Source organism: Anser brachyrhynchus (genome assembly GCF_964034855.1).
Source record: "Anser brachyrhynchus genome assembly, chromosome: 2".
Taxonomy (NCBI): Eukaryota; Metazoa; Chordata; class Aves; order Anseriformes; family Anatidae; genus Anser; species Anser brachyrhynchus.
In genome coordinates, this window is record NC_137695.1 from 119,604,266 (window position 1) to 119,617,873 (window position 13,608).

The 13,608-nt window shown below is 38.4% G+C and overlaps 1 protein-coding gene across 4 annotated transcripts in view; it reads right to left on the minus strand.

Annotated features, from left to right (window-relative positions):
* RB1CC1 (RB1 inducible coiled-coil 1) overlaps nt 1-13,608 on the minus strand; it is a 77,627-nt gene that overhangs the window by 23,540 nt on the left and 40,479 nt on the right. For all 4 annotated transcript variants that reach the window (XM_080580595.1, XM_080580594.1, XM_080580597.1 and 1 more), the window contains 5 exons: nt 11,421-11,607; nt 11,259-11,340; nt 10,334-10,395; nt 9,251-9,354; nt 7,173-7,299 (listed from right to left, as the gene is read on the minus strand). In XM_080580595.1, the coding sequence (XP_080436721.1) occupies nt 7,173-7,299; nt 9,251-9,354; nt 10,334-10,395; nt 11,259-11,340; nt 11,421-11,607 (562 nt within the window). The remainder of the gene's footprint in view (nt 1-7,172; nt 7,300-9,250; nt 9,355-10,333; nt 10,396-11,258; nt 11,341-11,420; nt 11,608-13,608) is intronic.

Genomic DNA, 13,608 nt, shown 5'->3' on the forward strand with positions numbered 1-13,608 from the left:
ACCTGATTCTGTAACTCCAAACACTTGAGTCTTCAACTGAAAGGCTAAGGATTAGAACACCTCTCCACAATCACCCCTGAATAACAGCAGTTTGTAACCCAGCACAAGTATTATGCAAGCTTCTTCACCTTTGTGGAATTATTTCCAAAAAAACTCTGATCACAGTGCTTTTGATATTTAAAAGGCTAAAGACTACCTCTCATCTATTTTCCAATTAACTGAGATTAGATAACATGTTTAAATCTCATCACTATTACCTCTTGTTCAGCACTGAGGATTATAAAGCAAGAGTTCAAATTCTGCAAACTCTACTGTGAAGTTCATGTACAGTGTTTGAAAACAAATCTGAAGTAATTTCAAAGACAGGTGCTACAGTAAATTTCAGACGTGTAAATGCTTTTCTATACTGCCATGGAAAATATACTTTAAGTGAATTCAGTTGAAGGACATCTTCCAGAATGATGCTCAGTTCCAAAAAGCCAACAACCTCCTCCAGCTAATGATCCTGTGCACACCTCTTTTCCAAAATATACCTGCTGTCTCCATGCATTTAAATAGTGTGTCTAGTCTTCTCCAGGATATTAATTTTTACTGAAGAAACTTTTGTTATCTGTTTAACTCAGCTACTTAAATGACATGAGTTAGTAGAGCAGGGCAATAAATGGTCAGCAACAGAACGCCAAAACCAGACAAAAGTGGCAGACACCAGACTGCTGTTGCATAAATACCTATTTTTTTTGTTTTGTTTTGTTTTCTCAATCTTTTTACAAATAGCTGCTACCCAAAAAGGGACCTTATCCTTCTCTGTATTAGGTATATGTTTTCTTCATGGAGATGTAACATTACTAATATGAGTAAGAAATGAATACTAAACTAAGATTTAGGAATAACTTATTTCCAGTTGTGACACTCACCTAAACAGCAGACTTGCATATATACCTTACCTCCATTAGCCTTTTCATTTCTATGAAAGTAAATCATACAGTGATTTTTAAATTTGATGATCAAAACCCGCTGCAAAAAGCTTTATATTATTCTTTCAAAACACTGTCTTTAGCCATCAAAAATGAATACAGGACACAAGAGACAAAAAACATAAATGGAACAATTCCTTTTTTAAAAATACTATCAGTCCAGATTTCAACATGTTTCCCTTGTGATTAATTTCAGCTTGCTGTTTATCTAAGAAAATTGAGAAAAAGAAATGTTGAAAGATATTCTATATGTTGATAAATGCCTGGACTCAAACCACATGCTTTAACTGACAAGCATTTAATATTGATAAACCAGAGCTTTAACAGTAATAAAAGCTAGCATCACAGATAAAAGCAAGCACATGAAAAATGACTTTGAAGACTGAATATTAGAAAGCCCTACAGAAAGCCACATGCAAAGGAAAGATGGTATCAATTTTTGACACTCCTGGAGGATCATACTAGAAAGTGTAGAGTAAGAATACAGCATAAAGAAGAGGAAAATAAACCACAACTTTTCACTGCGTAGAGAAATACTCTGAAGTGAACTTCATTTTTTTTTACACAGTTCTGAGGGAAACCGAAACAAGGCTGTAACAAATTCAATGTCTTTGCAGTGGCTGCTGTGAACTAGGGTGGAACTCTGGTTGAATTACTACATTATTTCCTAGTGAAGAGTAAAACCTCACATTTTGAGGAACTGAAACTAGATGGAAGACTTTGTTTACTTCTGCTTATTTCCCTGAAAACTTGATGTCCGCTATGTAGTCCATTTACAAAGTATATGCAGTAATGCATGCATATGTCATATGCTGTAATTTCTGTGACAAAGTCCAGAGCAAACAAGGAAAACTAGAAATCAGAAGTAATTGTAATGCTCTGAGCTGTTACTGGATTACATGCCTTGTTCTAGTTAGATCAGTAGATAAAATCATAGGCAAGGAACTGTGCAACTCTTTGAAGGATTATAAACAGCAATGGATTTTGAACTCAACTAGAACAAATGATAGATACCTAATCTCATTTGAAAAGCCTTCTCTTACACTAGGACCTTTTAACACCACAGGATTGCACATGTTAATTACCTACTAACCATGGAGAAGACACCTTAATCCTCTTACCTCACTCCTATGGGCATCTTAACTTTCTCCTAGGTATCTTTAACCCAATCACTAATCAGATTAAACTTTGTATTATAGAAATGAAAGAACACATCAATCTGTGTGAGACCATTAAATGAAACAGAAAAAGCAGTAAGCATTACAAAGAAAAACACATTTCAAAATAGCAACAAATTAAACAAAAACAAACATTATTCTTTAAATACTTTGATGTAATACTAAAAAAAAGAAACCTCAGATAAAGATGCATACTATCCGTGTCATCAAAGCTGGACTGATAAGAATTAATGGGACACTTAGAATATATATTACTAGCTTCCCCGATCAGTTACTGGATTCCCTCTGACTTGCTCTTTGTTCATTTGGCTGCAGACAGATTTCCTCTCCTGCCTAAAGCAGCTATCAAAAGACGATCCTCCTGCATCAACCACAGAAGCTGAACTCCTGCCTGACGCAGAAAAAGCTAAACTGCTGCACTATTAATAAGCCTGAAAAACTATCACAGTCCAACTTGGAGAACCAGGCTTCTGCTGCTACCTGTGTGGAAATGGAGGCTGGGGTCAAGTGTGCCTCCCTGGGCAAATACTATATGGGCTACATGAGCAACATTCAGAGTCTGGACAATCATCAACATCCTGGGAAGATATCTGACAGTTCACAAACCATGAAAAATAGTAATATTCAGGATTATTATTAAATATGTATTTATCCTGCAAATTATATTGTGTAAATTCACAGAATGACAGAATGGGCATGGTTGGAAGGGACCTCTTATGATCATCTAGTCCAACGCCCCTGCCAAGCAGGATCACCTAGAGGACGTTGCGCAGGATGGCGTCCAGGTGGATTGTGAATACCTCCAGAGAAGGAGACTCCACAACCTCTCTGGGTAGCCTGTCCCAGTGCTCTGTCACCCTCACAGTAAACAAGTGCCCCCTCATAATCAGCAGGAACTTCCTGTGCTTCAAGTCTGTGCCCATTGCCTCTCATCCTGTTGCTGGACAGAACTGGAAAGAGACCAGCTCCATCCTCTCTACACCCTCCCCTCGGATATTTATGTACATTAATGAGGTCTGCCCTCAGTCTTCTCTTTTCCAGGCTAAACAGGCCCAGTTCTTTCAGCCTGTCCTCGTACGACAGGTGTTCCAGTCCTCTAATCATCTTTGTAGCCCTCCTCTGGACTCGCTCCAGCAGTTCTATATCCCTCTTGTGCTGGGGAGCCCAGAACTGACACTGCTCCAGGTGTGGCCTTACCATGGCTGAGTAGAGGGGGAGGATTGCCTCCCTTGGCCTGCTGGCAACACTCTTCAAAATGCACCCCAAGATACCACTGGCCTTCTTGGCCACAAGGGCACATTGCTGGCTCATGGTTAGAAATACCTAGCAATACTGACGATAAGAGGTCATTTTCATATTATCTCAATCATTTTAAATAAAAACAGAAGAGCATATGCAAAGAGGGATGTAGATCTGTTAGAGCAGGTCCAGAGGAGGGACATGAGGATGATCAGAGGGCTGAAACACCTCTGAAGAAAGGCTGAGAGTGCTGGGGATGTTCAGCCTACAGAAGAGAAGGCTCCGGGGTGACCTCACTGAGACCTTTCACTACTTAAAGGGGGGGGTTCAAGTACTTAAAGAGGGTTTATAAAAAAGATGGAGAGCAACTTTTTGCTCGGGCAGATAATGATGGACAAAGGGAAACGGTTTTAAACTAGAAGAGGGGAGATTTAGATTAGAGGTTAGGAGGAAATTCTTCATTCAGAGGGTGGTGAGGCAATTAGAACAGGTTGCCAAGAGAAGCTGTGGATGCCCCATCTCTGGAGATGTTCAAGACTAGGTTGGATGGGGCCCAGGGCAACCTGATCTAGTGGCTGGCATCCCTGCCCGTGGCAGGTGGGTTGGAACTAGATGATCTTTAAGGTCCTTTCCAACCTAAGCCTTTCTTTGATTATATGTTCTATGATTTAAAGCAAAACAACCAAAAAATACTGCTAGATCATTTGCAAAACAAAGTGACAAATAGAAAGGGCCCAATTTTCTATCAGGTGATAACAAGAATACTGACAAAAAAAAATCTCTTCAGACCTATTTGCTTCAGTTAAAAAGATGTTCAAATGAATCATTGAAATGACATACAGAGACAGGCATTTTCAAGATGACATCACGAGTTGCCCAACTCTGATTGTGTAATTTAATTTACTTAAAGGGAAGAGAGAATTATCCAAATCTGTCTAAGCATTTCACATTTTTGAGTCAGCCAAGAATCCAAACTGATCAAAGAACAGCAAAAAAAAATGTGGATAGAACATTCTCCTGATTTGGCACGCATTTTTTGTAAAGCCTGATACAGATACAGATTTCTCAGATAAACAAGTCTGAACCAATATTTAGGTGGACTTTCAGAGCAATAGAAACCATCCCTTCTATGACCAAGTAACCAACCTGGTAGATAAGGGAAAGCCTGTTGATGTAGCCTACCTAGACTTCAGCAAGGCCTTTGACACGGTCCCACAGTACGCTCCGGGAGAAGCTGGCAGCCCATGGCATGGACAGGTGCACACTTTCCTCGGTTAGAAACTGTCTGGACGGCCAGGCCCAGAGAGTGGTGGTGAATAGAGTGAAATCCAGCTGGCGACCGGGTCACCTGTGGTGTTCCCCAGGGGTTGGTGTTGGGACCCATCCTCTTTAATATCTTTATTGTTGACTTGGATGAGGGAATTGAGTGCACCCTCAGTAAGTTTGCAGATGACACCAAGTTGGGGGGAAGTATCGAGCTGCCGGACGGGGTAGGATGGCCCTGTAAAGGGACCTGGACAGGATGGGTGGACGGGCAGAGGCCAATGAGATGAAGTTCAACATGGCTAAGTGCCGGGTCCTGCACTTTGGCCACAACCATCCCATGCAGCGCTACGGCTTGAGCCAGAGTGGCTTGAAAGCTCTGCAGAGGAAAAGGATCTGGGGGTACTGATTGATGCTCACTTGAACACGAGCACCCTGGCCCAGGTAGCCAAGAAGGCCAATGGCATCCTAGCTTGTATCAGCAGCGTAGCCTGCAGGCCCAGGGAGGTGATCATCCCCTTGTACTCTGCTCTGGTGAGGCCGCACCTCAAGTACTGTGTTCAGTTTTGGGCCCCTCACTACAAGAAGGACATCGAGGCCCTAGAATGTGTCCAGAGAAGGGCTATGACGATGGTGAAGGGCCTGGAACACAAGTGCTATGAAGAGCGGCTGAGGGAATTGTGGTTGTTTAGTCTGGAGAAGAGGAGGCTCAGGGGAGACCTCATTGCTCTCTACAACTACCTGAAAGGAAGTGGTGGGGAGCTGGGGGTTGGCCTCTTCTCACACATAACTAGTGATAGGACTAGAGGGAATGGCCTCAAGTTGCTCCAGGGGAGGTTTAGGTTGGAAATGAGGAGACATTTATTCTCAGAAAGAGTAGTCAGGCATTGGAACGGGTTGCCCAGAGAGGTGGTAGAGTCACCATCCCTGGGGGTGTTTAAGGAAAGGTTGGACATGGTACTTAGGGACATGGTTTAGTGGGACAGTTGGATCAGATATCTTAGAGGTCTTTTCCAACCTTAACAATTCTATGATTCTACGATCAAGACTGAACAAGGCACCTTTCCTGTTTCTTGTTCTACTATTATATATATTTTGGATTCAAAGTTATTCTTTTGATTTATTTCACACTATCCTGACACTCCAAGCTTCAGTGATATTAAGAATTCCCTAGAACCCCTGTCACTGCCTTGGTTTCTTACAAGATAAATCTCAGTATGCTCCAAGATGGGGGTGGACTTCTACATACCATAGCGTGGCATGTTAGAAGAGTATATTCAGAAAAATCCCACACTTCACAGAAGTTACACTACTCCTAGCCATTCCATTGTCTAATACAGCAATCGGGCCCTAACTCTCGTTCACAATGGCTGTTCATAAAGAAAGCAACCTTCATAAAGAGAAAAGAGCTAAGCTGACAAATAGCACACCATTTTCATATTTCAGAACAAAGAATAGCCCAGATCTCATTTTATACAAAGACTACCAGTAAATATCTTGTTCAAGTTTCAAAGGAGTAAAAAGACAGGACTTCATGCATGTAGTTTAAGCAGGAATTTTCTAATTCAAAATTGAACATGCACATGATCTTGAGGATAAAATAGTTAACAACCTATTTGAAGAGTATACCTCAAATTTCAGTGGAACTAGGACAGGCTCAGTATAAAGACAGTTAAAAAAATTGCTTCTAGTCAGCATCAAAATGTATCTGAACACTCACACTGTAGATAGCATGGAGTCCTGCAAAAATTCTATACTACAACTACTAGAGAAGCCCAATATGAAGCAGTCAACTTTAAGCTATGTTTGAACTTTTGCTTGAAGTCAACAGGACAGGTTACAGTCACAAGCTAAAATGACTCCATTTGGCATACTATGAAAGAGGCAGAATGTGTAGAATCAAAAGTGATTGACAGGAATAGAGTTTCTAGGGCAAAGTATCTGCTTAACAGTAGAGCGAAACGAGGAAGAAATTTTTCCCATCTATTTCTTCTATACTCAAAGAACTGCACATATTACTTCCCTTCCCCAAGAAACAGGACTGCAACAAAAGGAGTAGATGACACACCAATATGCAGATTAATGGGGACAATCAATCAAGGTCCTGAATTCTCCCTTACCTGTTTGTGCCAGAAAGACTTAAAAAAAAAAATCAATGCAAGTATCTACAGGAAGAACAAACTAAAATACAAGCTAAAGCAACATTGGCAAAATATACACATTGCACACACAAAAGCTCACAAAGGCAGAAAAATATTCAGAATAATTCTATTAGACTCTCTAATTTATTTTCCTAATTTTAAAAATTCTGTAAAATATAAACATCTGATAAACGTTTAATATCTTTAGATTGCTTTCTAAATAGGCTCATTTTACTCAACAGAAAAGAAACAATTACTATGCAGTTGAGATAACCTAATCTTCATGTCTGGAACAGTTTTTTTCAGTTAAAACAATATTATGAAGATACACAACTCTTTTCCAATACTCTATTTTCTTGGTAAAAAAAAGCACATACCTTCTGTTCATTCAGCAGGTCTGTAATGGTTTGTGACATTTCATCCAAACTCTGTGCTGCTTTTACCAGGTTATGTAGAGCACGTACATGCTGGTGAAGAGGTTCGAAGTCGCAAAGTATGGGAACCCTTAAAAACAGTGCAAGATTAACTCTTTTCCCCTTACTGTTACATCTAATATTCAAATATATTAAAGTGTTATATAGATATTCCAATAAGGCTAAGCTTCTCTCAGTATAAAGTTTATATTTTCTTCGTTTCATCTATTTTACATGGAAAATCCACAAAAACACCTGGTATTTATGCTTTAAAATAAGAACTCAAGAGCTCTTAAGGACTAAATAATAATAAACACAGTAATGGGGAAGTAATATATCAGAGTCTTTCCTTCTGAGAAAAAGATTTACCACTAGTACCTAGAGTTACAACAACACTAACAGAAGAGAATTGATGGTGATTCGATTTGTAATTGAAGCACTTATGACTCAATTATTCTCTTGGATTTTCTCCAATCCAGCTCTTCCTTTGAAACAACAATTAATTCTCAATTATGCTTTCTCAATGATAAGTAGCCTAAATTAAAAGGCTGAATAATGTGTTGTGATCATATTGCAAGTTTTGCACTGTAAGATTTCAATTGCAAGTTTCCTAAACCTCCAGGAAAGTAATATTTATTCCATTTTTCTTGAGAGCCTGTACTTCCAGAATATTTATCTGGAATTACTTCACTGAAGTCATGAAACTGAAGTTAATTTAGACTAACAACATAATAAAAGCAGATTATATTTCACTGTATTTTGCATTCTCTAATCAAAATATTATGTACTAGATAATAGTATATATACTAGAAGCATCATTTTAATTATGCAGCTCAGGGTGGTGATAGGTAAGGATTCTGTGCTAAGTTTCAGCTTGCTAGTTTGCTGATTTTCTTTTTAGATGTTAAATGAAAATACCAGACAAAGCACTGCTCTGAAGTTTGTTCTGAAGCTCAGAGTGTACCAACATGTGGGGCAACTCAGCCCACTCAAGTTACAAGTCCTCCACTGTCATCAACATTGCCACCAAACGTAAACACGAAACAGAGTGAACATGACATAATTCCACCTCTATTGCCATCAAGTGGAAAGCTCTATCATTACATCAGTAACCCGCAACAGTTTAGTTACTGATGATTTCCTGACAACAGAAAAACAAAATTCTTCCTGAATTCAATCTGAACTTCCTAGGAAGGCTGTAAAATTCACAGCAAATATCAGCAATACATATCATGATAGTTTGCTTTTTATCTCCACAGTGACTGAGATGCAAACTTAACAGTGTAACGAGGAAATCAGAATGGTTTATCAGTTGCATTGCGATCTATGGCAAATTCACTCTCAAGCAAACTAAACTCATTATACTTATTGTTAATGTCAGTAGCCATAGCACCAGGAGGATTTCCAGGACTTCTGAATTAAAAAGAATGCCATTACAACATAAAGGTGAAAAATGCAGTCAATTCAGCTCCTGCACTGTGGACTAGTAACAGGTTGCAGGTTGGTACTGTTGATGAACCTGACAAATGACAGTGGAGAAACTCCTTTTTACATTATCAATCCTTTGTGGGATTGTGGCCTTAGAGCTAGAAAATGAAATCTGAGAAAATCTCTAAATACAGTGACATTTGTTAGAACGGAGAATGCAGATACCTGTAGCATCTGATTACAGTGATACAGATAGACCTCTTCCTAGACAGCACCTTACAGAGGACTTGCTCCTGCCTATTTTGTGCTTGCCCAATTTTTACAGGTTTAAGACACATGAATTGAAAGTTCACTAACCATAAGAGCAATGTCCAACATCCTTTACATCTCCATACAGAATACATAGGGCATACATGTGTTCAGGTCATCTGAGCTTGTGTATAAGCATTTAAGTAACATATATCTGCACTAAGTCAGCAAAAGAGCATTGCTTAAGAATATCAGTTTAACAAAAATATCCTTGTCTGTTCCTTATGCAAAATAAATTGGAAGTGGAAGCACGACAGAAAGGGAAGTTACCTCCATATTGCACAAAGTTTAAAAAGGTGATTTACCTGAGTAATGGCTGTACTTCTGAAGGACAAAATGACTGCAAAAACTGCAAGTCACTTAATGAGATATCTGGAAGCTCACTGTCAAACCTGCGAGGTTTTCGTGTCTGTATTAACAAGAAATTAGTTTACATTGTTATAAAGGTGATATCAAGATGACTAAGGAACGATTCAAAAAAGGAGCCTAATTCATAATGGAGAAGTTTAACAAACTGATCTCTCAAAAGAATTCATTATCTTTTTAAGGAAACTGTGTCTGGCTACATCCTCACCCATACAACCCTAAAAAGTTAATTTACATTTACAGTCATTATCCATAGTGCCTCTGGCATCAGTACTTCCTCCCTATTACCAAGCTTTGTAAGCATTAATGATTTAAGTAGTTAAGGGATAAGAGATGGCACTGAAACTTTACTTATTGTGCTACTAAACAAATATTTAAGTATCAATCCGATTCAGTATTTAAAATAGAAAAGTAGCATTTTTATTTCTTCCCAGCATCTTTTCAAAAAAAAAAATGCTGCAAAAGAGAAGCTGCAAAGGGTAAACAAGGCAAAATAAGATGGCAACATTAGAATCACAGAGATAGATCTTACTTGAATTAACCAGTCTGTGCGAAATTAAATTTAATAGACAATACTTGATTATAGCTACACTTTTTCACCATCATGTTATCAACCAATGAAGAGATGAAAACTCTGCTCCGCTCATCTAGTAATTACAGGAAAACACGAAAACCTTTTACTTGTTTTTGCAGCATGAATAATCTAATGGCTGTATTATTCAAAATATTGGATTAGTTAGGCAAATTATCCCTCCTGGCCTCTGCTTTCCGATCAACAGCTTTTTTTATTCAATTCCAGAGGCTCCTTCTTAAAACGGAGTATCAAACTGATATTTCCTCTCCCACTGCAACGCAAGTTAGGAACCAGTGTTAATACACATCACTTTAAATAGCAAAAAATAGTAGTTTCTAGTTGTTTCTTTTGTGTCAGCAATGTGACAGGCATACAACATTAATTAAGCCTAGTTTAATTTACAGTACTGTTTACAAACATGAAAGAAACAAAGATGCTGAGTACATACACAAAATGATGGAGGCCAGGAATCAAGTCCTCTGAACAAGCGATTCCTTAGAAAAGACTTCCCTGGGCAAAGAAAAAAAGTGGTTATTTAAAAGAAATAAATGCAACATACAAACAATGCCCCATGAGAAACACTTTAACAACTGAACCAAATTTGAAGGTGTTACCAACTATGCTATTTCTTAACAAAAACTGGAACTTTTTGCATGGAACTTCATGCAAAACCCACCATGAAAAATACAACTTCGCACTCCATTTGAGATTGTTCCCTTAATGCTTATCTCTTAAAATCCTCAAGTCGTTTTTCAAATTTTCTTCTTCATAATCTTGCAAATCTCCTTTCCAAAATTTTGATAACCTTTTACTCAATTTTCTTATTTTAGTAGTTCATTTAGAACATAGGATACAAATTTAGTAGGAAAAATCCAGTTTCTCTGATTTCTTTTTTTTACTCAAACTTCATACTTTTTTTTTTTAAACCTCTGGTCAAGTGTTATACACGTGCAACTTTAGTTTTTGTCTTTCCTGAAGAAATATCAATGAAACTGTACCAATACCCAAATATTCGGTAATGGTTTCACAAGTGTTATTTAATGGAATAGTAAAGCTTGTAGAACATGTTCAAGAAGAAACTCCATTCAAGTGTAGTAATTAGGATTTTTTTTTTCTTTCAGAACCATTAAACTAATTAGAACTTTCACAATATTTTAGATAAACTATATGGAATAGATTAAATCGTAACATGATTTAGTAGCAAAATTTGTTCATAACAGGACCTCCTGGCACACCGTATGTTCTCTATTTAAGCAACAAAAAACAACATGCAGGTATTTAAATTACAACATAATGAAAATATTTTAACTACCCTTAAAGACAAAAGTCATACTAAACCATAGCTCTGATTTCACAGAAGAGAAAGTACTTACTAAACAGTTTACCAAAAGATTCTCTTTTTGCTCTTTCAGCTTCATATAGGTGTTTCCCATCTTTTATTAAAGCACCCGCCCACTGCAGAAAGGAAAATGCATAATTAGTAGTTAATTTATACGTTGACAAACTGTCAAGACCAAACCTTTGTATTTACTTACCTCCCTGTAGTGTTTTATGAACATTTTTCTCCTTACAACCTCAACAACAGCTAGACAGTACATTTGAGGAACAGTGCTGAGAGCCTCTACAACCTTGACCCTTTCTAGAAGCTCTGTTACAAGACGAAGCAAAGCTTGCAGTTTCTCTCCATCTTGGTCAGCATGAAGCATTACAAAACAACACCACCTACAAAAGCAGGTTACGCTTTAGAAGATAGCAACTTAGTCATCTCTTCTGCATTTTAATTTATCCAAAATTAGCAACGTCTTTGGATCAGCTAAACAATATTATTTTACACAGGTCAACAACAGGTTATCTGGAAGTACCAAGTAATTCAGAATTCAGTAGTTGTCTTCTCTATTAACTTCTCAGAGTAAAAAATCCACATAAATGTTCAAAGTAACACTCATCAACATTTAAGTTAAGGTATTGTTTTTGGTAAGTAATACTCTTAGCATAGATAACCTTATAATAATGTAATTTTCTCTAGAAGAATTTACAAAGAAGTTCGTACATCCAGAGCAAAGACGACACTAGTCTTTGTTTATAAATCTTAAAAATATGGAAAAGCATTAGCCAGAAATATCAGGGGTGGGGATACCGTTAAAGAGAAGATCTAAAGACTGCCTAGGAAGTTCACACCATCTACTTGCTCACTACAAATAACCGCCCTGCTAACATACAAATTTTCATTTTATGTAACCACACGTCCAACTATCTTATTGAAAATATACACATGCATTCCTTGGTCAATATAGTAATTTCAAACACAGACACCAAAATAATTAAATCACAGCTTAACTACTAAAAAGGTGATAACCTGGTGTCTCAGTGGAAACATTACAGCAACTTTTCCAAAGAAGTCATAGCACCCTTGCAGTAACAAAAAATCTTTTTGTTGACAGAAGTGAAGTAAAAGTGACAAATACAATGAAGCCAACATTAAACTAGGAGGAACATATGCTAACAGAAAAGACAAACATACACTTTTAACTTTCTCACAGTAATGAGTAGCAACAAATAAACAGAGAGCATTACACAAAGCCAACAAGTGGCCAGTTCAAGCACAAAAGGAAGGACTTTTTCCACAGAAGAGTTGCACGGCTGAACTTACAAAAGCCAGGAAGAGTTCGTGGATTCAAAAGAAGTAGTTAAAGTAATTACCCAGCAGTTAAACCCAGAACTACTTCAATATGTAAATATTCTTAGAGGAAAATATGTATTTTCCTCATTCCTGTTACAGTCATTTGCTACTAGCTGCTGCTAAAGACAATCTAGAACCACCTTTGGTTTGACACACAAAAGTTGTTTTTTTTTTTTTTTAATCTATGCTTTATTCTTCTCAAGATCTATCCTCCTTGCATTCATTCTCTGTGCCTCACTTTCTCCTTCCAAAGGGATGCAATTGTTTTCCTCTAGTAACTTGTGAATTAGGTACATAGCTACACCAGTACTTCAGCATATAGGAAATCAAAGGGATGTTTATGGTAAGCTAACTTCCACATACTAACCCTCTCTGCTTTTGAAAAATGGTGAAAAAACAAAAAATACATCTTTTCAGAAGGGTAAGAGTAGGTGCATGGGCACTGAAGAGAAACAAATTCCTATTCTGATTTCCCTAGCAATAATTCATCTTACAAACACAGAATCTGTCATTACTGCACTGCTGATTCTGCTTTACTTTTCCCTGCATCCTTAAACTACATTTTTTATACAAACTGTAATCTTGTCAAGAAGAAAAAATATCTCCTTGATGAATAACCAATCCAGTGTGCAAGTTTAACAGCGTCAGTGTTCATAGAACCACAAAATATCCCGAGTTGGACAGGACCCACACGGATCATCAGGTCCCAGCACCTGGCTCCACATAGGACCACCCAAAAATCAGACCATGTGTCTGAGAGCGTTGTCCAAATGCTTCTCGAACTCGAACAGGCTCAGTGCCGTGACCACTGCCCTGGGGAGCCCATCCCAGTGCCCAACCACCCTCTGGGTGCAGAACCTTTCCCTAACCCCCAGCCTGACCCTCCCCTGTCCCAGCTCCATGCCGTTCCCTCGGGTCCTGTCGCTGTCCCCAGAGAGCAGAGCTCAGCGCCTGCCCCTCCGCTCCCCTCGTGAGGGAGCTGCAGGCCGCCATGAGGCCTCCCCTCAGCCTGCTCTGCTCTGGACTGAACAAACCAAGGGACC